Raw genomic sequence first — 27,932 nt, forward strand, 5'->3', positions numbered from 1 at the left:
ATTCATTATAAATTAAAATCTCAGGTGTTAGTGCTTATGATATGGTTTGTTGTCACTGAGAATGAAAGGAATTCTGAAATGTCATTGGTAGTGGAATTAGAGTACATACATCAATACACATTAAGTAGGTCTTTGAAACAGATTTTCTGGCGTAATTGATTGTTGACAATTATGAAGCTTGTTTTCTCCAAAAAAGGCAGTGGAATCTGCATGTCATTTACGGGTTATCAAATTATTTTTGCTGATAATATAAAACAAATAATCTGAGATCTTTAGAAACTGAGGTCTTGAGTTTTGGTCGTAAGTGTTGCTTCTTTTAGTAGCATGTTGCTAGATAAGGAATAATGAGGTTGTGATAGTCTTACTATTTCTGGAATAGTTTAACACAGAAACAGAAGGCTTTATTCTGGTTTCAGAACTTTCAGAATTCTTCAGAGACCTTCAACTCCCAGTCTGAATTTGCTGAGGTGTTTGCTGTTCATATCTTTTTCTTTCTTAGAACAGCTTTCTGTGCAGTTCCAAGTTTCTGACTACAAAAGCAGGTGTTGATATTGGAATAGTTGAGTTATTTGGCCTTATAAAATTATGGATTGTTGAGTCTCTCCATAAACTACCTAAGATAACTACTTCTTTTACAACCCCTAATGACTTACTATTTCACAGTGATTCTTTTAAGGTGTGGATTTGAGAGCTACTGAATACCAGTTTTAAAATTGAGAAAACCTTGTAAAGCTTGGAATCATCTCAGTCAATGACAAAACGAGTGTTTTCAAGTGGTTTTCTTAATAGTGACCTTCAGCACAACAGCTGATACAGTGGGTGTGTGAAAATAAATTGCTCGTTTTCTGTCAAATATTCCATTATCCCCTTCTGGCCTTCTTTGCTGTCAGAGTTCCTCAAGATGGTTACAGCTTTTTAATTTATTTATTTTTAATTCTCCTTTCATTTTCATTTCTGTGAGGAGTCTACATAACAATCACATGTCTCTGTAACCTCATATGAGTATTTCTAGTGGTTGCTTAGCCGTGTGACTCCATACTGGATTTTAGGAGTGGAATACAGAAAATACATAACCAATATCACAATTGTTATGGGAAGTCATATGGTCTCTGAGACAAGAAGAAACTATTATATCATGTAATCTTACCTCCTGTGAGTTTTAGGCTATTTTCAATTTTCAGTAAAAAAAAATGAAAAAGGCAATTGTTTAGCTCGTATGTGACTTCTTGTCTGGACACCAGCATTGCACTATGTTGTGATGAACGTTTATATTTTTTAAAATTGCCTTTAACAAAAGCGCTTTACAGGGAGGGGTCCTATCCAGTTACTGTTTGAATGCCAAATGGTCTTCTGTCTTACTTCTCTTTACACTAAGGAGCAGACTATACCTACAGGTTGATCTAGAAGCTGATGACGACTCCAGTGCTTCCAGTCTCTTACGTGGTGTGCTTGTTCAAGGCATTTGATCCACAAGTGTGACTGTAGCCTGGATCAGAGCAGGCTCAGTGGGGAGTCTTGCCAGTGTGTATAACTACTTGATGGGAGGAAATGAAAAAAATGGAGCCAGACACTCCTCTCATTAGAGCCCATTGACACAACAAGAGGCAATGGGCACATATTAAAACACGTGAAGTTCCATCTGTACGCTAGAATAAACTCTAGTACTGCGAGGGTGATCAAACACCTTAATTGGTTTCCCAGGGAGGTTGTGGAGTCTCCATCTTTGGAGGTATTCAAAAGCTGTCTGGACACAGTCCTGGGCAAACTGTTTTAGCTCATCCTGTTTGAAGTTAAGAGTTGGAGAAGATGATCTCAGGAGGTCCCCTCCAACCTCAATGATACCATAACACAAGTTTGTAAAAAGAAAACTTTGTGTTCTGAAAATCAGAAGCCTCAGATGTTCTGTTTAGTTTTTGCCTTGCATGAAACTGTATAGATAGCTTATAAGATGTAATTGCAGTATGGTGTTGTGATAAGCGTCTTTTAATTTTGAAGTGATTGTTTAGCGATGTCCAGATATTTTAATGAAACTCTCAGGAAAGACAAAAGAGCCTGTATTTTGGGACAATGAATTTTTTAGAACTAATGTATATGGAATATAAAACAGTGAACACCAGCAACCTTAAAGTTCAAAATGTTTATTGAATTATGTGATAAAGCAAAAGCCTTAAAAGCCAAATGCATTGCCAATGTTCAAACTCCACTGAGTCATAGCTGAAACTTGCTTTGGGTTTGCAAATCAATGCCTGAGGCAGGCTGCTGCTGATATATTTTTATCATCTGGTTTTGCATGTCTTTATGAATATTCTTGCATTACATATATAATCAATGTTTTATGATAGTCAGGTATGAAGCTGACTGGGGAAGGAAGAAAATAGTTATTTTTACAAAAGCCTTAGTCATTTCAAAGCAAGAACTGTGCGTATCTTGATAGCTGTTTGTTGGATGAAGGCAGAGGGAATGAAACATTATGTCCTAAAACAGGGAAATCTTTATTACAGTTTGTTTGGATCATTTTGACCTTTGGCAACGTGCAAGGTTGATGCTTCGAGATGTTTTAAGCATTATTTTACAGGAATCTAGTTCTTATACGAAATTTCTTCATCAAAGTGTTAAAAGAGGAATGCAACAAAAATGTAACTGGCCAACGCTGCTTTTGCCATAATGTCAATAAGAGAGCAAGCATAAAGTAAGTGATGTAAATAGAGCAAGTAGGGGGAATGCTGGTGATCTTACTTTTTTTTAGATAAGGAAGAAAAAGAGAAGGCAAATGAAGAACAGAGATGAACTTTGTGCTGACTTAACTAGATGGATAAGAAAATTCCTTTTGAGTTTATTATTTATTAACTGCTCATCATTGATGATTTACTGGTTGGATTTTTTGGAGGGGGTCGGAGTGTTGTTGTTTGTTTTCTATTTTTAATATCAAATGTAACAGAAGAAGTTCCTCCCTCAAAAACTACAAGCTGCTCAACAAATATATCCATAGCTGTGAAAGGTCTTGCTTCCTTTTTGCTGGTCCCCCAGCAGAATTGGAGGAGACTGCAGATTGAGGCTTTTAACCATGTAAACTCTTCACAGAAGCATCTGTCAATTACTGTGTGTGTGCAGTATAATGAGACTCAAAGTAATTAAAAACCTTAAGTCCTGTATGTGTTTACAGTTACGATTTTTAAAGGTAACAATTACAGTTGTGCCTTTTGTTGATTTGAGATGTACGCTGAATTCTGACCTGAGGGAACCAAATTTGTGCACAAAATCAGGATCAGGTGGTGGCAAATAATGTTGGCACGAAATGCCACTAAATGATAGTGCACATCCCCCTTGGTTTTCCATAAATAGCCCATCTCCTAATTGTGAGATTTGCTGAGGAACACGTGAAGATTTATCTTCATCTCCTCTCAACTTTGTAGGGTTTTTAAATGAGATTTTTGATGTAGGTTGTTAGAATCGGTTAGGAGCTGCAAGAAACACTGTTCTTATAGGGTCTTCATACTCAGTACTTGTTTTCTACTCTTGGTTTTCATCCTCAGGATTCTTCGAGATTCTTTAAGATTTCTCTGAATTCAGAAGTAAATTTGACAGTGAATTTGTAACTAATGGGACCAAAAATAAACATCTGAAGTGTTAATAATGAGTCACCAATCTCCATTAAATGCTCTTGTTGAGGAACATCTTCCACCATAATTTGTTTTTAAGCCCCACCATGATTGTGCTGATATAATTCAGCCAGGTATTGTATTTATCTTGTCTAATTGCTAGAAGGTTAAAATACAAACACTCCCTCTGCCTCCCTTGCATTTATAACTTTTACTCTGAAAGATTGTGCTACCAAGATCTCATAGCACTTTTTTCCTGCAATTTTGTGTGTATTGATTTTAATCCAGCTATACAGTACCCTGCAGAAGAAAACCCTGGGATACATGTCTGGAGTTTTCACTGTAACTTCACCATAACTTCACCGTATTGGTTAAAGCTGTAAAAGATCAGTGCTCTCTGTCTCCATCTCTGCCTCTTCTCTTTCACACACACACACCCCGCCCTTAGCTTGATGACACGTTGAGTAACAGTTGGCAGCTTTGTTAGTTGTTTTGAAAGCTAGAAAAACCCTTTTTGTACCTTAGAGACTGAATGCTGTTTGGGAAATAAGTGATGTTGTGTGCTATGTCATTTTACTGGCTGCTTCCTCACATGCTCTGTTGGAAAATCCCTATAGTCCTCATTCATTTCTTCCCACCATTCCCTTCCCCCAGCTTCTTGTTGCAGAAGATACCTCTAGTTTTTCTATTGTCATGCTGCTTGAAGAACTTGTGTCTTTTCACATCCAAAGGCTGTTCCCAAAGGGCCATCTAGAAGTTGTTCACCCTGACTCATGTGAAACTGAACTAAAGCTCTTCTGATCAAAAGAGTTTATAACTGTTTTTCTGAGAAAATAGTGTCTGACACTGTAATTTCCATTTGAAAACAGCTAACATCTGTGGAAAGTACATAACCAATGCCTGAGGAATTTCAGTGAACTTAAGTCCATGTCATGTTTGACTTCTCTCAGCTCTTCTATAGAGGAAAGTGGAGGGGGGGAAACCCACACAAACATCGGACCCAAAACCTAGCTAGTTTTGGTTTCTGCACACAGTGACCGTGTCAGAGAGGTTGCCTTCCTCCCATTCTGCTGTTTTTCCCCATTTTTGGGAACACTCCACATTTGCAGCACATGGTCCCTTGTCACTGATTCACTGTGGTTGAGCCAACATCTTGAATGAAGTGACTGAGTGAAGAATTGACTCAGTAGGTTAACTCCGTGTTTGTACTGATCCCGATCATTTAGCGATACCTTGGCATTTTAGGTTCTTTTCTTAACATCGTTGACTCTTTTTTTGATAACCTGAAGGCAAATCTTTAGGGCAGGTGATAGATGACCGAACAGTTCACTGTGAGAGTAAAGGCTTATGTGAGAGGATAGAGTTCACTGTGAGAGGAAAGGAAAGTGTTACGAGAGCTATGTTGTGTACATGCGTAGATCACAACATTCATTTCCATCTTCTAAGTGCTCCCAATAGTCAAGACCGGGTGGGACTTTGTGACAGCAGCAAAACCGGTGTGCCTAACATTAGTATGTAACATGTATATGCCATTCTTGGAGTTTTCTTTGGGGGTTCCTGAAAGCTTTTAATGCCCTTTTATGTTCCACATTTTCCAAACCAAATCTCCTGGTATTACCAGAATTATTATATAGGTGAATATAAGCTGTTTAGCTGTTCTTATGATGCATCTAAAAGCCGGACACTTCCCACTAGGAATTTGAAGCTATGAGTAGTTTCCTGAATGGGAGAGGGAATTCTAAATCCACAGGGAAGCATGAGCACTGCTTTACTTATAAGTGATTTCAATGTGTATGAGTAATGGGATCCATTCTGTTCAAAGAAACCATGATTGCTGTGAATACTAATTATTTTGCACGTCTACGTTTTCTCTTTTTCATCAAAATAAGCTAAGAAAAAAGTATTGTAATTGTTTTCTGCCTTTACAGCCTTACCCAGTGATATTTGTTTTTTCATAAGTTTTGACAGCTCAGCTTATGTCAGACTCAAAGTAGGAAATGCCCTGTTAATAATAAAAAGAATAAAACTCATATGTTTTTTATGTTAAGCAATGCACTTTTATTCATATTAAATTTCCGATTTGGAGTGGAATGTAACTAACTGGGCATCTACGAAGTCATCCAAATTTCTCATTTTCTTGTTAGGGGATAACAGCATATGCAGTTAGCCTGTGGCTTTTTGCATCTTGGCAAGGAAGATTTGGTTTTCAAGCTATAGGGGTCATATCCAGAAGACTCAGTTTTCCAGTGTTTTTATGTTTTTTAATTTAAGAGCAGCTCAGGGTCCTCTGCAAACATGTCTGTGTTGTCAGGTGGCAACACAACAATCCATAAGTGTGCTCAGAGTTCTTGACCTGGTCTGCAGTGGCACAGAGAATGGTTTGGAAGAAGTCTCTTTCTCTCTTGAAAAATATCCCTTTTCTTTCTGGCTGATGCTAATTGGCAGAATACTGTAATTGAACCAGTAATGTGTTTGTCTTGTGGCTAAACAGGGGAATTCATAGTTGAGGGTCATCTGGCAGTTTGTGCTCAATTCAGGAATGCTCTTGATCTATGTCCTGTCAGCCTCTCTCACCTGAAAATAGAAAAACACTGGTTTTGAGAGAACAGGATTTGAAATGAGCCTTGGGTTTGGATGCATGTTTCTATATGTTTACTTCTGTTTAGCATAAAAGAAATGCAGATGCTGATTCTCTTTGATAAATAGTAGTATCAATTCTTTAAAAAAGAAACTGGATGCAAGAAGAGATTTTCAAAATGTGCTATTACACCTGGTTGTAATCCAGGTGACGTCCATGTCTCTGTAGCAGTTCACAACTTTTACAGACTGTGAGCTCTTGAAAACTTTCACTTCAGATACCATATCAATATTCCTTGATAGTTTTTCAAGATGTTGAGACACAAGCAGGTTCAAGACAACCCATATACCGTCCTTCCAGATTTATATGAAAAAGGTATTACAAGCTTTTAAACAAGCAAACAGTTTGGAATGCAGATTCTATGCACTCCGTATTCTGAGATAGTTCCCAAACTCTTGGTCTCCCAAACACTAAGGCTTCTTTTAAGGGAAATTGAGGTAAATTCAGTGCATTGTTATTCAAAGTAGGCCAAAAAAGTGTAATGTTTTATCTTGGTGACTTCACTGATTCTATGAATTGAATTTGGTGCCATTCTTCTTCCTAATGTAGCTTTTCATATTACATCTGAAAATGGCAGCATTTTTGATGAAGTCACTGAATATCAAAGGATTAGGTAGCGTTAGACAATGAATCAGGTTTATTCTTTGGTATGTGGTATTACAACTATCTTGCATTATACAGTCTAATATGGTACCTTTTCATGTGGAGGAAAGGAGACTTCCAAATTTCCTTATCTGTTAATAGTATTTGAAACTCAGAACTTATGAAAAAGTTCTCCAGAGCAGTATTTATTTTTATGCTAGATAGGGCTCATGTTTCTTTTTTTTTTTTCTTTTTTCTTATGTATATACATTCATACATTATTAGATTGTCCTCAGTGACACTTTGTAGATGTCATAGTGATGTCATGGATAATACAGACTGGACTGTTTCAGATGCAACTGAACTGGCAGAAGAGCTCCCCATGTGCACATAACCCACTGTAGTCACTAGAGCCTGTTTAGTCCAGGGGACCAGGTTAGAACTGGTAATTTCCCTTCTCTTTATATTTTGCGAAGATGTTGGGCTTCGTGCACTGTTGGCCAAGCTATTTCTCTAGGGCTGCATTGTTTCATAAAGCTAAGAATGGTACATGGTATTAAAGAAATCTTCCAACAAAGCTTTGAGAGGTACCTGCTGGAAATGTGCTGTTGCTGTTCATTTTTGAAGCGAAACACAACCCCTTCCCTCTGCAGGTAATGTACTTGGTCATTATGCAGACTATCATGTTTTAGAGTTGATGAGATGTACGGTTGTAAAATACTTGCTCTAAGATTGGCATATAAATCATTTTGTTTTAAAGACAGAACACCATCACTTACAGCTTTTTATTTAATCCCAGGTTAAAGTTGCTTCTAATAAATTGTATGTGCTCTGCTGCTTTACGTCTCCTATTTTTCCTTTTTTGCCCCTAGGTAAAGAGGATAATTATGACTACTAAGGTATGAATATATACATTATAAGTGGTGGTTAGTACTTCTGCTGTGTACTTCAGAATAATGTAGTTCTGTTGGTCATTAACTGCCATTTCAGCTTAAAATGAAGCGTACAGTTTAGAGTTTTCTACATATTTAAATTCTGTGCATAGTAGTGACTAGCAACCACATTTGAAAGTTATTCACAATATTCTGAAATAGATAAGCTCGGTGATGTTAATTGCAACCTAATATAGCCAAATTCAGCCAAAAAGTTTCTGGAAGATGTTTTTAGGCCAAAGTGACTCATAAGGAGAGGGGAACAAACATGAATTATTTCCCTCCTGTCTTTGCATACATTCATCATCTCTCTCTGCATCCTAGCCAAAGAAATAATTTCCTTACGCCAAGAAAATAAGTGTCCTTCAATAAAACTAAACCTCTTGTTGTCTTTCTCCATCTCACTGTGAGACTTCTTTGCTGTTCTTCATAACTGTTAACAATGTTTTGCTTTTATTACTTGCTGCAGTTATTTCCAGGGTTTTCCCTGGCTTTCTGTTGGAGTGTTGGAATGACTGAGAGAGGGAAAGGAAGGGAGAGGGCTGTGTGCTGTGTAAGGCTGCACCTGCTCTCCCTGCAGCTGGCCAGGCTTCATTCTGAGTTGCCTTTCTTTTAGCTCCCCAACTGTAGTGGGGCAAAATGTATGTCCACTTTGAATTGTACTCTGATGTTTTCTTGCATGCTGTCATGATGTGAAATGACAGCCATGGGGAGACTAGGGTTTTCTATTTTAAGTCAACAAACACAGGCAACAGCCTTGTACACTTCCTTGTATTGCCTTGTTTCAGATACGAGGGATGACATTTGTTAAAGGAAGAGCAGTTTAGTCTCCATCTCCATTCTGTCCTTAGAGCCTGTGCTGGAAGACATTATGAAACAATGAAGGACAATAAAAAAAAGGAACCCAACCCACTAACAGTATAGTCTGTGGTTGGCAGGAGGAGCAATTGGGTTAGTAGCACCATGCCCAAGCTAGTTAGCCTTTCTGAAAGGCATGGATTATTTTGTGTAGGGCAGCACCATACAAATCAAGCTGTCCAGCTCTCGAAACCCTTGGTGCTTCCTTGGGTGCTAACTCTGAAGCTCTGCAGCAGACTCTATGAAAGTTTACTGGCTAAAAACTTAGTGTAAAAAGCTGGCAGATAGGTATTAGTCCTCCCAAAGTTTTGAACCACAGCCATGTTGACCTTGAAATAAAATGCTGTGTTCCAGTACCAGCTACATCACTCATCTGCTGCTTGCCTGTCTCCACAGATTTTTCGTAGAACTCCGCGTTGATTAGAGGCTGGTGTGGGCTCAACAAACGTTGGAAGGCTCTCCGCTGGCTAAAAGTTGTCTCGAGGGTGCCCTCTAGTGTCCAAAGGTGTCATTGCTGATGGAGAAGATGAGTGCACTTATGGTGAGGGTGGGAATTGGAAAATTCTCTTAAGAGCAGCTAAAGAGCAATCCAGTTACAGGCCTAAGGCAGAGAAAATGTGTGGATGGGTGGAGCAAGAAGGAAGCATGTTGTATCTCTTTGAGGTGGTTTAGAGGAGGAAGTTGGAAGTTCTTGACTAGGATGTGACTGAGCAGTGAGGAATGGATACCATTCTTTATGGCAGAGTAGTTTGTCGTGTGACAATAATTTTCAATAAACTAAATCTGCACGGTATTCATACTCCTGTACGAACCCCCTGTAGTATAACTTGGCAAACATCAGAGCAATCAGTCATTAGTGTTTCATTACTATTTTCAGAGTTGGGTGCTCCTGCTGATTGTGCTAAAAACAGATATCTCTTCAGCACGACAAAATTGCCATTGGTATCAACATTCATGTTCTAAATGTAAAAACAGGCTTTTTTTTTTTTTTTATCTTTTCCTACCATGTAGTAATAGACTCCAGACTTCACATCTGAATTCACTAATCCAGACTGTGATCTTATGTTATCTTCACGAATCAGAACATACTCTGTGGAGAGAGACTGAAGGAGACCAGGAGAGGCTGAACTCTGCAGTGGAAGATAGTAATGAAATATTGAGAGACAGGCTCCCTATAGCATGGATGATGAAGCATGTCTTTCAAAGCAACCTATCTAAGATAGAGCTGGTGCTTAAAATCTTTGCACACATTTTAAGCATGTTGAGAGTCATCTGTTATCCACAGAAATTTAACCTATCCTTAATTAAGTCTAATCCAAGAAAATTTATGTATATATATATTTTGATTCATGCAGTTACTGTGTTGGAGGAGCTCATTACTGTCATATTCTTTTCTGTGTTTTGCTCTTTGCTGTTGCCTGTATTTCAGCATAAACAGAGGCTTTTTTTTTTTTTCAGACAATGAGAGGTATTTAGAGTATGTAAAGGTCTGATGGCAGGAGAGACATAGACAGGACGTGTTTGGAAGGGACATTGCAGAGTAGTGGAGAGGCTGCAGTTTTGTTAACTGTTTTAAGTGGCACAGCTGTATTGGTGGTAGAAGAAATGAAGGGAGCTTTCTTCAGACAGCAGTGTCGTCAGTACTCAACTATGCAGTGCTCCAAAGGGCAGGCTAGGTCCACGTAGCTTTTGCTATAAGTGTTGTATAAGGTTAGGCAGATTATTTCGGCTAAGATGTAATAATGACGGGGAAGCCTTTGGAGGAGGAACCCTTCGTATAAATATTTAAATGTATTGAGTACTTGTTCAAAAAAGCCAGTTTCTTGGTAGTGTTTTAAAATATATATTAAATTATGGTACACACAGTGCATTTTGCAGAGTATACATCTGTATATTTTAAGTGGCTCATATGGAGTGTGATCAGCTAGTTGGGTAAGTGAGGGGTTGGATGTTTGGCCTCAGAGGATAGCAGTTAATGGATTTTACTCTACCTGGATGCTGGTAACGAGTACCGCAGAGACTTATCTTAGGACCTATCCTTTTAACATTTTTGTCAGTGACTTGGAGAAGTGACAGAGTGGACCCTTGGCAAGGTTTAAGGGACACAAAACTGGGACAACCAGTTAATGGTCTCAAGGGAAAGGCCAGAGGAAGCTAGGCAAGCTGGGTGACCAAGATGGTCGGGGGCTGGAGCAATTGCCCTGGGAAAACAGACCCTGGGAGTGGGACTTCTTCAGTTTGGAGAACAAGCAACTCTAGAGGACCTAGCAGGAGCCTTGGCAGTGCTTCCAAGGGGGTTGACAAGAAGGCTGAGCTAGGCTCTTCTAGAGGAGCGTGGTGGCAGCAGGAGGTGAAATGAGGGAGGCTCGGACTGGATGACATCCCCTCCAACCCGAGTTATCTTGTAGTCTGGTAGAGTTTACCGCAGTAAAAGATTACTGAATGCTATGCTTTGCCTTTGTAAGGATGAGGTTATGTCATGCTGCACAGCAAACTCTGTCTGAGTGCATAATGGAGAAAAAGTACGGTAATGGAAAGGATACAGTGTGGCTGGACATACGCAGTATTGCTGAATAGCAAGGCTTACCAGGTGTTATTTTATAAAGTGGCAACAGAGTCCATAACATGAAAGACAATGCAGAAAATTGCAGGTCAATACAGAATTTTGGAATGTTAAGAAATAATTGTAAAAGGCAACACACAACACAAGTAAAAAAAAAACCAATGCAGAAATACTGAGATCAGGGTGAAGTTGCAAATCTGGAATTACATTGTTTCTCCATCTTTATACAGTTAGTAATGATAACGTAGTAGAAACTGCAGCAAGTGTACTGTGTTATTCGAGTAATGAAAGGTGCAATAAGATAAGTTAATCAATTAATAGAGAAGCTAAATAAATGCTTTTGTCACCTCACGCCATGTCGTGCAGAGCAGTGGTGAAATGTACAGCCTGCTAGTAAAGATGAGTCACTGTCTGAGATTACAAGTGTCAAATGAGTGAGTGCTGGAACATTTGATAAACTGTGTAACAAAGTGTCACAAGAGCCAGCTGTTCTGTCCATCCCTTTAGACTGATTTTCTTCCTTTCAACTTTGTCTCTGATTTCAGTGTTTTTGAGATCTGGAGCTCAGTTTGGGATCAGGATACTAAAATGCACCGACACTGTCATTTGTATGCTGTTAAATGGGATACATCTTACTTTTGACCAATAGATTAACAAGCTAGCCTGTATTTTATGGCAGGAGAGTTCAAATATTTGCTCTTCAAAGTAAGAGTTGGGAGGGGGGGAAAGAAGTAATTGCAGCCTCTCAGAAGACAAAAGATTTTCTTATTTTCTTCATTTTCTTTTTTAAGCAACACTTCTGAAAGAATGTTCTCTGGCGTCTTTCTTTTCCTGAAGGCCTTTAGAGCAGATCCCGTGACATTTACAAGAAAAGGAGTCTAATAATTGAGTCACATGTAAGAGAATGATAATTTTAATTAACATCTATATAGCATACTGCATGACCAAAGCATTTCTCAAATAATTGACAGAACTGGTGAAGGTTACAGTCCAAAACAGCATTACTGTGGAAGAAGGCAGATCAAGTGTACTGAAAGCCTTTACTCCCAGAGAACTCAGTATGGTATTATTGTGCTTTACAGAGGGAAGAGAGGATTTTGTTTTTTAAGGTTATGTTTTACACACTCTCCCTGTTTTAGATTAGAAAAGTACAGAGTTGAGTCACCTTGGCTTTGGCTTGTCAAAATAATCAGGACCGATAGGTGAAACAGAACTGAGCCCAAATCTCAACAAAAGAATATTTGTATTTGGAAACAAAATGTAAAATCCCCCCCCCCCCCCCCCCCCCCCCGCCCCCCTCCTCTTTCTTTTTCTTCCCCTACTCTTGTTTTTACTGTACTTGCTGGTCTGGGAGCTATTAAAATAGAACTAGAAAAGCTCTGTTCTGCTCCCAGACTAGCTGTGATACCATCCTGTTGGAATCTGTGTTTTTGAGATCTACCCCAGAGAGACTCAGTGAAAGTTGAGGTAAGCAAGTGAACTTTTCAGTACTTGACTTGTTACTTTAGCATTAATTTGGCACTGAATAGGGGGAATCATTAGGGGACCAAAGCTTTTGCCTTTTCCATTACTTTTCCTGAACAAATTTGACCTGTTTGAGACTTCTCATAACTGCTCTTACTTCATTTTTCTTGCCTTTTATTCTAAGGTATATTAACACAAAGCTGTCACTGACTGAACCTTCTGTTTAATCCTCTCCTTTTGATGTGATTGGAGGAGTCAAACAATGGGCAGTACAGTTCCAGGTTTGCATGGATGAGACAAACCTGAGGAGCTTCTGGGTTAGATAATTCCTGATGTGAAGCGTGACGTACAATTTTAATTTCTGTGAAATGAAACCAGATGCTGCCTCTGTTTAAATGGAGGTTGTGGAGCAGCCCTCTAACAAGAGGAGAAATCATATACCTGAACAGAATTAAGGCAGCATCCAGTAGTGTAGGATAGTGCTTGAAGTCCCAGGAGCTTCTTCTCTTCCTATGGTTGTTCTTTGACCGTGGCAGTCAGCATCCAGTGAACTGCAGAAAGATTTAAGAAAGAGGAAAGCAGAAGTAGGTGCGTTTTTTTCTAGTTGTTTTGTGCAACAGAGGTTTCCTAGAAAAGATCAGTCCTGTAAGAAAGAAGTGGACAAAATCACTGATCCCGTGGATTATGCAGATGCAGGGAGCGCAATGGAAAAGTGTAAGAGAAATTGTATTACTCATTTTGGACTCTCAGAGTATATTTGACATTAAATTTACCATTGCATCAACTTATCAACCTATAAGTGCCTCTGATGAAATGTATGCTTGATAAGATGGGAGGAAATGCAGCGTGACATGGTTCTTTGAAGTTTGGGCTGGCCAGAGCTATTATCAACAGGCATGGTCAGAGGGAAAGGGACCTGGAGTCTGCCAGGCTTTCAAGGGGAACTTTAAATGTCTGTATGGCACACAAAACAAAGAAGAACTGTTTGGATAACACATAGAAGGAAGAGGAAAGGTGGAACTGGCAACAGAGAAGCGAGAGGTTATGAAAGCAGGAATAGAACTATATTTATCCCTGTGAGAGGGAATACAATCTATTTTGTTGGGTAGCCAAATAACTGGTATATTTCACTGAGACTTTCCTGAATAGGAAATGACCTTTGTATACTTTGTTGAAAGGTGTTCTGTGAACTGGAAAAGGAGAATGAGTCGCCCATAAGGCGGTCCAATAGAATCCTCATTACAGTGATACAAAGACAGCAGTGTGTGACCAAGAATTAATTTTCCCATTACTTCTCTTAAGAGGCTACTCCATCAAATGATTCATTTCTTATTTTTAATTTTGAAGAGGGAAAAACAACATGTGCTTCATGGAGCATTTTTCAAAATAGTATTTCATCAAAAAAAAAAAAGGCGGGGGGGAAAGAAAAATGGCATATTTGTTTTGTGTATCCACCTTTCTGTCATTCAAAACTCTTTGGCCATCAGGTGTGGTCAGTGTTTTGGGACACTCCTATCCATCTCCATGGCCTTTTTAAAATCTTTCCCTCTCATCTGAATTGTAGCTGTTGTGTTTATCCGTTCTTAGTGTTCATGTAGAACAACCCGTTTTGGGGTTCCCAAAGATACTTGAGTTAATAGAGTCTGAAGATTTTGGTAGGTGTCTGCCTGTGATGTTGGCTTACATCTCACTGTTCCCACATTTGAATTAATAAATCAGGAAAAGGTTTTCTTCTGGTGTTGGTGGGGAGGGCAAATGACAGGGGAGCAGAGAGGGAGACTGCTATTTAATTTAATAGATTTCATCTCTTTAGGGATATTTTCCCATATTTACAGACTAAATTCTTCCTTATCCAATTATAAACTTTTTCTTTTGCTCCACCCTTTTCTTTCCACCCTTTCAATTGTGAGCAGGACCACATTCTGTGCTTAGTTGGCTCATTGTGGAGTGAAACAGATTTTAGTGCAATTAACTAATGGAATTTCTTTTTCATTTACAATTAGGCAGTTTGTGAGAGGGTGTAGCCCCTGGAAGGAGATACATTGCCTTTTTGTTTTCACTGAGCATTGTGCCCATTGATTCACTAGACATGTACAATGAGGAAAATCTAAAAATCTTTTAAATTGACAAAATCAAACATGAGAAAATGGCATTTAGTTTTGAAAACACAAATCTTTTACTGAATAAGTATTTATAATGTTTATAATGTCATATTAAATACAACTAGGATTTATTTTGCATGAAAGGAAACCACATCTAGCCCAAATAAATCTTGAGCAAAATCTAAAATCTTGAGATTGCAGAACTGTTGATATCAGTATAGCAAGCAGTCTTCTGAGTGCTGGGAATGTTAATTTTATATTTGAAGTCCAGCTTTCTTGGATAAAACAGCGAAAATACCTCTTGGATCAGTTTGCAGTTAATAGAGGTTTTGATATGCCTGGTTTTACTTGCGTGAAATTTAAGTGATCAGACATGAATCTGTTATCCTGTGAGGTGGAAGGACGTTGGAACAAAACCCAGAAGCTTATTGTGGGGAGAGCCTGATAATCTTTTTATTTTTTTTAATGCTAATTCTCCTTTTCCAGTGGGAGTGAATGATGTCATCCTGTCTCCTCCCACTGTGTAAACTACGCTTGTGTCAAAGTGTTGCTGCCTCTTGTCACAGAGAGAACAGTTCCCTTAAATGCAGCTGCAGCACTTTTGTGTGATACCTGTCAGAGCCATTCACAGTGTGAGCTTGGGTTTCTAACCATGATGGCAAGACTGGTCTTTCTCCTTTTCTGTGGATATATTGCAGTAAACCTGGGAAATGCTCAGAAATTGCCAAGAGGCAAGTAGCTATGACAACTTTCTGGGGTTTTGTTTGTTTTTCTTCTGTTGTGGGGTTTTTTCTTGGTTTGTTTTTCATGCTTGTGTTTTGCCATGGAAATTCGCTTTCAACATGATAGGAAAGATAAAGATGATCGAAAAGATAAAAGAAGATCAGCCAACAGTGCAAGGTCCAGGTACCAGAGAATAACTTTAAAGCTCTTGAATTAAAGAATCACAAATGTTTCCGCTGTGTCTTGTGACTCCAGTGAGAAGTACTGTGAAACAACATAACTCTATGTAATGATTTTATCATGATTTGGACAGTGTTGTGCAGGTCTGTGGTGCAGGATCTTGAAGAAAATGTGACTTAGAAAAGCACTCTCTGTTGCTGGCAGATGATTTCAGTTCTGTTTTGAAATAACTTTTATGCTTTCCATTTATATCCATCATTAGCATTTGAATAGGAATTGTCTTTTATAGGTCAGGTTGCATGCATTTTGAGGGAGAAACGTATGGTTTATTAAAAGCAATTACTTTTTAAACCTTTCTTTCCACAAGAAGAAGAGAATCCCCCCAGACCTGTGTGAATATTTAACTATTCCTTTCTCGTGGAGTTTGGAAATAGAATAGTTCTTTAGCATTGATAGGGATCTTTTATCTTCCTTGTTAATGTGCCATTGGCATTTTTGTAGTATTTTATTACTGCAGGAAGAAGACTTCCAGCATGAAATGAAAATAATATTTCTGTATCTAGATTGTAAACCACTTTGCAGTACCTTGGCATTAAAACAGCACTTTCACAACTGTTTCTGTACTGCACGTATTGCTCTTGCTTTGTAGAAGTGCTTGCCTGAGTCCAATGTGCTTTGTAATGGATTTCACATCTGCAATCTGCTGCAACCAGTAACGCTTAGAAAGGAAGCTGTGATTTAGTTTCTTGTGACAATGTGAATTAAGAAATCAGGACTTTGAGGGCTTCCTATAAGTTTCATAGGTGGGGAACCTAAAAATATTTTTGGGAGGAGAGGTGATTTTCATGCTCCACCTCTTTGCCCCCCACTCCCACTGAGCCCCACTGAGGCTTCTTTAATAGATTTTTTTTTAATAGATTTTTTTTCCTGATGTTCTTTTGAAAGTGTCTTCCTATTTATTTATTTTAAGCTCATCTTCTGAAGTCAATGTGGAATTCTCTGCATGCTGCTAATGTAGTCTGTGAGCAATTGCTGCACGGTTGTTGTTCAAGTTGAACAAACACAAGACAGTTTTATCAAAAAAGCCATCTATAAGTAAACTATTCTAGAAGTTTTCATAGCAGAGGATTATATTCAACAGAGAAAAACCTTGTATGCATAGCCTTTTTTGAAGGAAGAATCTTCTTTGGTACTGCTCTTTTTAAATGATTTATCTCGACTTTTTGCTCACTACCAGAGAGTGATGGCTGTACATGTATTGTGACTGTGAAGTTCAAAGCTACTGATCCACTGTAGTCAGTGGGAGTTGAACTCTGGGATGCTTTTTCTCCTGTCCTAAAATATCATTGCAGAAGTGAAGTTGCCAAAAGCATAAAGCTGCAGGGGGAAACTTAATTTCTTGTCAATTAAATAATTTTTTTAAGATTCTCCCATTGCATTGTTGAAACATCAGTCTGATTCAGTTCTTTGCAGCTGCCTCTCAGGTTGTTATTTACATTGGACTGCACTAAAAAAAATAGATATATTAGTACCTACCTGTTGTCTGTCTGGAAACATTCAAAGAACAGTGTTTTTCTACAGCACTCTCCTGTTTGACAAGGAGCACAGAATGTTTTCCTAAACAAATAATATATTTTGACCTTTAGGTACTTTTAAAATGAGTGATAGTATTCTGTTAAGAGGACTAGCCTGCCCTGCTAAGCAAGCTTAAATTACACTGAACTCTTTTACTCTCTTCAAGTCACAAACTGCTGAGCTAAGGCTCCAGATTCCCTGCTGCTCTATCTATAGAGACCAGTGGGATCGATTTCATAGCTTGAGGGAGAACGATCTAGCCAAATTTGCTTTCTAGTGATGAACATGCTCATGTGAACAGGTTCTCAGTGTAAACCTTTTCTCCTTACTACTTTGGAATTCTTGTGCTCAGGTCTTCTCTCTAGGAGCTGAAACACACTGATCTCTGGTCTCGTGGACTGAGATTTCCTTGCAGTGATACAAGGTAGAAGGAACATCTTGCTTCCTGCAGCTGCAAAGGAACAGGGCCAGTATACCATTCAGATACCAGTGACTTCCAGATCTATTGGACTGATTGTGTGCGAATACACTCTTCAGGAGGCTGAAACACACATGGCTCACTTTACCAGTGTATATATTTTTTGCTTTCCCCTCCACAAGTGTGTGTGTGACTAGAATGGCAGAGAAAGCGTAGCTGTTCTCAAACATTCTTTATCAATGAATTCTTTCCTTAACTGTTTGAACTTCAAAAACAATTAAGGCAGTGTTGTAGATGTAGTATGGGAACACTACATACCTTAGTCAGAATCAGGGAAGTATCAGTTTAAATTTCTCAGGGAAACTTTATGCTGTTTCTATGTATCCTTCATTGTAATAGTTTTGCTGATATAGAAAAAAAGCCTCTACTTATATCTGGTCCTATTACAGTGCCTGTGTACAGGTGAACACCATTTTTTACATTTTACAGATGTAAGTGAAGTCAATTTAATTGGAAAGGGAAGTTTAGTGGTTATTTCATTTTGCTGTGAAGGGGCCTTCTTTTATCAAGTATTGGAGCCGCTGTCCCTTCAACTATGTCCAGCTTCTAGAATTTTGTGTTTCGTCAGAAAGAAGAGGGGCTCAGGCATTTTGACTTGATGTTCTGTCTTCCATTATGCCAGTATGCCATGCCATCCAATGTATAAAGCTTCAGTCCAACACTGTAATACTTGAAATATTTTAATGATGAAAATGCTTCATAGGAGGAAACAGTTGTGGTGCATAGGTGTTGGAGTAATAATTTGTCATACTTTCTCTAATTTTTATGATTCCAGTCAAAGAAATTTTCCATCCTTGGTGGAGGCAGCATGGTCTTTCTAGACAGGAATTGAGTGCAAAAAAAAGTCTTGTCTTTAGAGGACGAATTATTAAGTAGAGCATCCTGAATCTGAGAGGGAGATGAAAAAGCAAAGCCACAGAATCAAAAAGGAAAAAGTTACAGTACATAATACACAAGTTTGTACTGCTTTGTAAACTGTTTCACTGGCATCTTTCCAGATGGACCTGATACAGATGCTGTTCAAAGCAACAATTGTGGACCGAGTTCTTAGTGTTTGGTAAAACAGCATTTCATCATTTTGATTTTGCCAGCTGATTTTCCAGTTACAACATAGATGTGCATAGAAATGCACTTTTTCACAATAATCTCTGTTTCAGATAGGTTTTGTATATCTTCATGTGCTGTTTTCCTTTGTTAGAGCTGAAAAGAATTTGAGGTTGTTCCCTTATTATAGACTTTCAACTTTATACATTTTCAAAAAAGAAGAGTCTAGTGGTTTTTTTTTATATATTTATTTTCTTGCATTTTCAAAAAAGAAGAGTCTGGTGGTTTTTTTTTTATATATATTTATTTTCTTGCCATGTTTCTGGCCTCTGTGGTTTACCAACTGTTTGAATTAGTCACTAGGTAGACTGGAATTCAGGCCATCCTTGTTGGACTTTCCAGGAGTCAGGCCTGTCCTGTTCTGCTTTCCAGGAAATAGTCAGGAAACCTTAATTCACCTTCCTCCTTGTTGCTGCCTTCTAAGGAAAAAAAGAACACAGACTTGATGTTCCTTATGGGACTGTGACAAAGCCTGACTTATAGACTGATGTAGGGAAAACCAGATCCAAAACTGTCTTGTTTCTGCAGTTGTCAGCTGTGGGGATAAGTGAGGAAAAATAATAGTTTCACTCTATCTAATTTTTTTGTTTGGTAAGTATACAGGAATGTTAGCTAGTGGTTATCTGCAATATTTTCTAAGGTTTGCTTTTATTGTAATTATAACTGACATCTGTTTCAGAGTAAACACTGTATTTACAGTATCCTTCTGGACTTACCGTTGACATTTGTGAAAGGAATGGGGAAATTTTATTCATTGCTAAATTTGTTGGCTGTGCTACGTTATGTAATACTTCTTCCTAACCAGAGGTTAAACGAGGCATGTGTTTTCACTTACTGGTGTCAAGCAGTTAAAACAATGTTGAGTTATTAAAATGTATCCTAGTCACTATACTGGACCAGCCAAGTTAATCATTACACTTTTGTGTCCCCTGGTCCCCAGCTTAACAGCACCCCTCTGGTAGCTGTAGGCTAGAAAAACAGAGATTGTAACACAGAAAAACATCTCCTGAAATTTATTTCTATGAACAGGTAATGAAGCTGTTGTATCAACATATCTCAAAAGGAGTGAAATGACATGTGGTTTCTGTGTTTCTTTGTCCATAATTTACAAAACATGTTTTTGGAGACTGTTTTTCAAAATACACAGTCCTTTAACCTTTAAAAAAAACATATTCTCATTTATTAAGGAGAGCCAGAACTATTGAACTTTTTTTTTTTTAAATGTCTGTAAAGAGAAATCCAAAATATTGTGATCTTTAGGTGCTTTTAAAACGAGTGGTAGTATTCTGTTAAGAGGACTAGTCTGCCCTGCTAAGCAAGCTTAAATTGCACTGAACTCTTGCTTTCTTTGAGTCACAAACTGCTGAGCTGAGGCTCCGAGTCCCTGCTGCTCTATCTATAGAGACCAGTGGAATTAATTTCATACCCTGAGGGAGAATGATCTAGCCAGATTCGCTTTCTAGTGATGAACGTGCTCATGTGAACAGGTTTGTGTGAAATACTTCTCTTACATTTAATGGATCATAATGACAGTGAAGTCCTATGAGAAGTCCCAAAGGGATTCTTTGTGTGGTATAACTGAGTAGTTGGGGATTTCGGTCAGTAAATATGTCATGGCAAATTTGGCTCCTTCTTTGCTGAAAATGAAAACAACCTATAAGAATCCTGGCATTTTAGCAGATCATTTAATCAGTTACCTTATCAGACAGACACTAATGTGTCCTAGGATCGCATGACAATATATCAAAACCTTGTACTAAGTGTCAGACGTCCAAGTTCAAAGATAATCTGTAATTCCAGATTTCCATTTCTATGCTGGAGAAAGCAGTGGTGTGACAGTGATGCATGGGGGTGGATTCTGCCAGGATTAAATTCCAGAACACGTGAATGCCTCTAAAATGATCTCAGGGCTGGGTAATCTGTATAATCCTCCACCTCTTCACTTGATTTTTCACATTCCCAAGTATCTCTTTCTAAATATTAATTTTCAGTGTATTTTTCACATAATAATCTGTATCATCTAGCCATTCCAGCAAGACAAGCTACCTAACTCACTTGAGGGAGGGCTGTAAGTTAAATCCTACTGCTGCTGTTTGGCCAGAGCTCCTGTCTATGGATGCAGCAGGGGTGTTTTTCGGGCTGCATACCCAGTGAGTGGTGGTGCTGTGGATGGTCAGTGGGTCTGCTGCTTCTCTGGAGGGTCTGGGCTTCCCAGGTGAGTGCTGCATATTGCATGTGAAACAGAAGGCTGGCTGCTCCAGGGGGAGAAAACAGCTAGCAGTAACCTGCCGAAGTCAGAACTGTTCATGCAGATCATAGTGGATTTCTTTTCCTTGGGGAAATTCAAGTGCAGACTTGACTGGTGGTGAGCTGAACACATCTGTGGGTGTGGAATGCTCTCAGCAACTGCCTTCTGCAGGAGGTGGCCAGGGACTCGCTCGCTGGCATGAGCTGTGCAGCTGCATCACATTAAGATGCATGTGCAGAGGGAGTGGTACAGATGTTGTGGAAATGTAGCGGCCTGAAGCAGGTTGCCATTAGGAAAAGAGTTCAGTCTGTAGTGAAAGGCCTTAGTTCAAATGCTCTTGGTTTGAACCTAGGTTTTCTGCAATATAGGCCCACATGTACATTATGTGAGATTGCTTTATGAAAGTGTTATTTGTCTTTGCTTTGAGGATCATGTTCATGAAAATGACTACTGGCATGAATCACACCTTTGTGTAGGAAGGGACGGGGCCAACTTGACTGGCACTGCTCTCCCTCAAAAGGTACTGATTGTTTGTCTTTACAGCTTGGCCAAATCAACCCTTGGCCTCCCCACTCAAGCAAGCCAGCATGAGATGTGTCAAGGTGAAGAAAAAACAGGCCGAGTTTTGAACCATCAAGTGAATTTCAGCCATTGATGAAGTAGTAATTGCATTTTGGCCACCATAAGTAAAGGTTTTTGCACTCGTTGCCTAACCAAAGGCATGTAATCAAAACTTGCTTAAAATAATGAATAAAACATGGGTAAAGAGTTGGACAGTAGCTATTGCAGATGCTAGCTATGCTAAAGGCAGGGAGGTAAGGCATTCATTTTTATTGGAGCGAGCTAGTCTTCTGCCAGCCCAGAAGGGAGCATTGGCTGCAGTGGGCTGCTGCACAGAGCTTGGCAGAGAAAATTTAACCTCTGATTTGTAAATTGCTTCAGAGTTGTTGCTGAAATCCATCACTGTAATGATTAAATGTTATTTCGATCATTTTCTGGAAGAAAAATAAATGGGGCAAGTGAATCAATTGTTTTTTCTTGACCTTGAACAAACGTGTCAAGGCAACAGGGCACCACATGACGAAATCTACTTGAATGAAACCCAACATAAATATCTACATGTACAGGTGGGATTTATTTATTTATTTGTGGTGTGCTAACACTATAATTTTCCTGACCATATTTAATAAGGGATTGTAATTCAGTGCTATCATTTAAGCTGGGGAGTCAATGGCAAAATGGATTCTCAGAGTGGGAGGGAAATTGTAGAGTTATTTCTGCATTTTTGTTTTGCAGAAAGGTTTTGCATTATTCTTCAGATCTGCTCAGGAGAAGCATAACTCAATAAAGCAGTAAGAATTTGTGATATTTTTTCCTACCAGCAGCAGTTGTGGCATTGGTTTATGAATCTATAAATGGCTGCAGAGTGCTTGATATGAGTTTACATAATTAATACTTTGGAAACCCAGCCAATTTTAGAGGACTGTCAGTGTGTGTGGGATAACATCAGTTTTGAACTTGCATAGGGAAAAATCTCTTTTCCTTTTGTCAGCTCCTTGCCTCTGCTTTTTATTTATTATTCATGTTAATTTTTCTTTCTATGATGTAGAAGTCTGGAAACATTTTAGAACACACAAAATTGTGCTTGGTTCAAAAACACAAATACGTAAAACTGAAATGTCCCAGGAGGTTGTTTTCTGACTTTGAAGCGATTCTCTCATTACCACAATTCAAGCCTATACACGAACAAGAAAAACACAGCCAAAAAAATGCAAGACTTCAGGCCTTATCACTTATCAGTTCTCTTTTTAAATCTCACTGTGTCTGCACAACATGCACAAGCATATGCTGAAAATAAAGGATTGGGTGCAATGGTCTGAAAGACAGTAGGAATTTGAGCTGTGGGATGCCAGTGATAGGAAGAAAACTGTACTGTCTGACCTGGACATTTTGGCCGGGTTCCATTATCGCTGGCTCACACGAACACTGAGGTGGGTGGATTAAGTGGCACTGCACAGTTCTTTATTTATAGCGCAGTGTATGCTCGTATGTGTTGTGGGGTTAGAGAAATGGCTTCGTTCAGGTTTGGGAACCAGCAATTTCCTTAGGGTGTCTTCTGTAAATGGGAGGATATCGCACGTTCTGCTGGAAGCAGTAGGTCTCCTTCCTTGGTCATAAAGCTTATTACCAGGCACTTGCTGTTGTGAACGTGCCCATGAAATAGCTCCTCACTGGTAGCCCATTCTTTATTATTAGCTTCAACAAAGTTACAAACACAAATACTGCTTCTCTTCGGCATTTCTTCCTGCTTGTTCTTTGAATTCTGGGGAAGGTAAAATCTGGCAATTCTATTAAAAATGTCTTCCTGCTTACACCGGTTATTCAGTTCTCCTTAGTAGGTGATGAATCTACCGTGACTCATTTGGTAGTGATAGTAATAATACAGCTTTTAATGTCTCTATATCAACTCTTTATATAAACATCATAAATAAGATTTTTATAGGATTGAAACATCAATTATGCAAACTTTTTCACACTAAATAACTTCTTTTACATTTTGGATGGGTTTTGTGATTTTTATTTTATTTTTATTTTTTTTTTCTCCAGTGGAAGATTCTTACTTACACCAAACCTGCACACAAGTAAGCAAGTTGTGAGGGTAATTTCACACAAACTGTCACACACGCAGAGGTGTGCATGCACATGCACGTGTGCATGCACATCCCCACACAATTGTGGGAGCTAGTTCATTTTTGGTAAATATATTGCATTAAAAATTATTTGTTTTAATCTTCTAGGCTTATACCAGTCCTCCTGTACTTCCTAGTTCCAGTTGCATGGTCAAATAGTTGGTAAAAGCATTAGGATATTGTTAATGCACAATAATGAGTTCTTAGAAAGCCAAGTTTCTAAATAACGTAATGGATGTTTATTGTGCTCCCTTTCCACCCACAAATACTTACAGAAATTTGCAAGGGATGTCATATGCTATTACTATAGTTATTTGAAGGGGATATAATGTCACTCATGGTATTAAGGCTGTGGAAGAATTATAGATTCTCAACCAACCTACTTCAAAGGAAGTAGACAGATCTTTTAGTTGTACCCTACTTCAGTGTAGAAATCTCAGGCACTGTGAATGTTTATTTTTTTTTCCTATGACCTGGCTTTTCTGGGTTTGTTGTTGTCATTTTTAATTATTCTTTTTATTTTTTGAATTTGCTTTTGTAGTGTTTAAAAAATTTGTGAGCTGTCAAACAGAAGTGGCCTGGGAAAGATCATCTCATACTTAAAACTCACATGCTGTGAAGTCATGAAGCAATATGTATGTACTTCATATACTCTTAAATCAGAGAACATTCCTTGGGAATTAATGTAATCTACTGCACACTGGGTTACAAGATCAGTGATGAAAGAGACATAAATTCCTGCATACCATAAATTTGCCACAAACAATTGGATACATTCCTGAATGAAGTACAAGCAAAAATGCACAGTCAGTCATGCACTAATTGCCTAGCTGATGGTTCTGGGCATATGCATGCATGCCCTTATCCTGCCCCAAAATTAGCATAAACCTTCTTTTTGTGCAGCTCTTGGTGTTTTCTTTACTGCCACTTTCCATTCTTTCAACAAAACATCAGATGGAGAATTAATTAAAAAAAAAAAAGTGAAAAAAGTAAAAATGGACGTAGAAAGATGGGTTAGTAATACAGAGTATTCCTCGCTGCTTTCATTGCTCTTTTACATAAAAGGCAGTGTGGTGACAAAGGAGCTGGTGATGAAAGAGGTTTAGGATTTGGAAATACAGTCAAAGAACGTCAACTCTATATTGTCTAACATATCCTCTGTAAGAAGGAAAATTGGTGAGAGAATAGGTGAAACAGTTTCTTAGTAGCAAAAATAAGGAAAAAAATACAGTGTTTTGGAATTGGTCTTTGTATTTCACCCTTAGTCATGCACATAGTTGGTTTTGGTTTTGTTTTTTTTGGTCATATGCTTTTTATAAATGTATTTGTTTTCCATTTTCCCCTCTAGTCCATGGATGTAGAACCACTTATATTACTTCATATTTTGGTTTTGTTAAGCCTAGTTAACAATGCCTTTGCTTCACAAGGTGTTCACAGTGCTAAAAAAGGATTTTCTGCCAAGTTTTGGAATTTGATATCACTTCCCAAGATAATTAAATATTTCTCTTAATACTAATTTCTATCTCCAGACACAAGGACTTAGTGGAAGTCTTTTTCTTCTTTCTGTTGGTATTTACTTGAACTGTAGAAGCTTTTCTGTGATATCTGCAAACTCAGACTGTACGTCAATATATGTCAAAAGGGGTCACCTGTGATTTTTCTTAATACGTTGCTTCTTTTTTTTAGTAAGAAGCCAGGTCATCGGTCCTGAGATTCATCTCATCTAGTGGTGCAAGTTGAGATACATTTTCCAGCTGGAAAAAACTGTATGCAGTTGGAATCGGTCCTTATAGGACTCAGCTGTATCCAGCTAGTGTCTGTGACATGTGTGAGAATGTTCAGTTTGGAGACCAAGAGCAGACGTGGAACCACTTCATTATGACTGCTCTGCTGGAAATACTGAGCAAATTTATTTTATTTTATTTATTGTTTGTTTGAGTCTAGAACTTTCTAAATTGAAAGGGAATAAACAGGTAAAAGCTTTGCTGATAGACTGGAAAGCATGGACAAGACCAAATTACAGCTCTTACAGCATAATAGCATTTCATATTTGGTTACTGGTTTTGGTAACTGATAAAGTTTGAGTCTTCTTTCTGAGTTTAGCATGTGACATACAGCAACACCGGAAATTTTGATGTGTGCTTCATATATTTAATTGCTTTATCAGCTGCCTGCCTCTGAAAAGTAGGGAACTTGCTCCAAAGTTAAAACACAGAGTAGTGCAAATGTCATTGCCAAGTACATATCCAAAGCTGCTAATACTTGTACTATTTGAAGTCCTATATATCTTGGATGTTGGAGAAGATTTTGAGCAGAGAATTCAGATACTTAGTGTAATCATGTGATGGTTGCAATGTTGGAAGTAAAAAGTCATCATGACTTCAGAGAACTTAGGATACCTTTTCGATTTTCATCATTTGCTACATATTATTTTAGAGAGATTTATTTCTGCTATACACAGCATAATGAGGGATTTATAACTAGGAATGAAATCCCATTAGACAGTAGTAAAGTACGATGCATATTCTGATAAGATTGCATACATTCAAGAATTGTTAAATGTCTCCTGCTGCCATGGATCTGGTCCCTAGATATGCAATTTCAACGTGACAGGTAGATTGCACTTTTCTGTTTCTAGATGTTTCTACTAGGAATAGGTTATTACATTACTTTCTAATGAAGTATTTGCTTCTGTTCAAATAAATCTTATTTTGGATAATTTTTATTCATTCTCTTATGAACCTGTGACAAAGTCTACAGACTGGACTGTGTTTTTCGAGAGGTGGGCAAAGGTGCGTTTACTGAAATATCAGATCTGGGCGGGGAGCAAAATATTGGAACTCACGGATGCATCAGGCATGCAGCAGTGTCTGTGACCAGTTGCACTGCTGTTCTCTAAAGCTGATTAAGGAATGTAGCTTGACGGACATCAGTTTCTGAATGGGTGTCTCGAACTAATTTGGCTCCTTTAAGGGAAGTCAATTTGGAAACAGATGGTTATGTGCAACTCATCTTTTATTTGCCAACCCGAGTTCTTTTCCAAGTGTACACAAATCACAAAACATTCTCCTCCACTGGAATGAATTTAGGAACTGCTGTGGATATCACTTGAGAACCAGAAAGGTTGTTGAGGGGGAAACTTTTGACTTTTAACCACTGGCTGCTATTCTTTGAGCCCAGTTTCCCATCTACCTTATCCTCTGCCCATCTAGTCTTCATTTCTCCACTTTGGGTGGCAGGATGCTTGTGGAGATTGTGTCAAAAGCTTTGCCAAGTCAAAGTAAATGACATCCCCTAGTTTCCCCTGGTACACAAAGCCAGTAATAGCATAACAGGAGGCAGCAGGATTGGTCAGGCAGTCTGGGCATGGTAAATTTGAGCTGGCTGTTTTGAATCTCCTCTTGTTCTTTGTGTGCTGAGGTGTGACCATTTGTTCCATATCCTCCTGGCAATTGAGGTTAGGCTGAACAGTTCATTTCTTCTTGGATGCTCTTTTTTGCCATTCTTCAAGCAATTGCAGTGTAATAGTTTTCTCTTCCTGGCAGTTCTTCTCTTATGCTTGTCTATTTATTCAAGATATTGTGTTTTATTGGATTTTCAGTATCCACACGCGAGAGAGAGGAAGTAGGATACTGGAATTCAAGCATAGCACTGGGGGGGGGCAGCACTTCTTGAGGGTTTATTATATGTACTTAGGGATACAGGAGAAAAAAACATAGCCTTTAAGTGGAAAATTACTAATTTCTACAAAGAAATATGGCTGAAAAGGCCTTCACGAAAACTCTTTGTCCCCCTTGTGCTTATTCCTGAGATTGTTCCAGAGCTTCATGATGTTTGTTTCCCAGCTTTCTTCCTTGCTATGGTTTATGCCAATTACTTCTGTTTTTTACAGGTATGGACCAGAAACTTTTCATATTGCTTTTCCCCGGCTTTTTGTTTGTTTCTTTACATGCTTGTATGTATGCATCATCATTCTGTCTACATTCTTTTCCTCTGAGACAACTCCTATTTATTCAGGCTTTTCTTTTCCTGGGTCACATACTCTAGACTTCTAGTCACTGACTTAGTTTTTTTCTCTGGATCTTGTCATGTTGATTCAGATTAGAGTGCCCTGTACAAAAGAAAAGGTTCACGTGCACTGGCTAATCAGTGATAAGAGATTGATTTAGAAGTGAGGACTAGTGCATAAAAGGACT

General features: G+C 38.5%; 1 protein-coding gene across 50 annotated transcripts in view; it reads left to right on the forward strand.

Annotated features, from left to right (window-relative positions):
* Positions 1-27,932, forward strand: part of ABI3BP (ABI family member 3 binding protein) — a 185,417-nt gene that overhangs the window by 16,942 nt on the left and 140,543 nt on the right. For 31 of the 50 annotated variants that reach the window (XM_067002982.1, XM_067003015.1, XM_067003084.1 and 28 more), the window contains exon 1: positions 15,272-15,469. The exons of 3 other annotated variants lie outside the window; for them this stretch is intronic. In XM_067002982.1, coding sequence (XP_066859083.1) covers positions 15,391-15,469 — 79 coding nt within the window. In that variant the 5' untranslated portion in view covers positions 15,272-15,390. Of the gene's footprint in view, positions 1-15,270; positions 15,470-27,932 lie in introns of those variants that run through there. 16 more of the 50 variants (XM_067003200.1, XM_067003158.1, XM_067003072.1 and 13 more) reach the window with 2 other exon arrangements.

This window comes from Anser cygnoides, chromosome 1 (assembly GCF_040182565.1).
Source record: "Anser cygnoides isolate HZ-2024a breed goose chromosome 1, Taihu_goose_T2T_genome, whole genome shotgun sequence".
Lineage (NCBI taxonomy): Eukaryota > Metazoa > Chordata > Aves > Anseriformes > Anatidae > Anser > Anser cygnoides.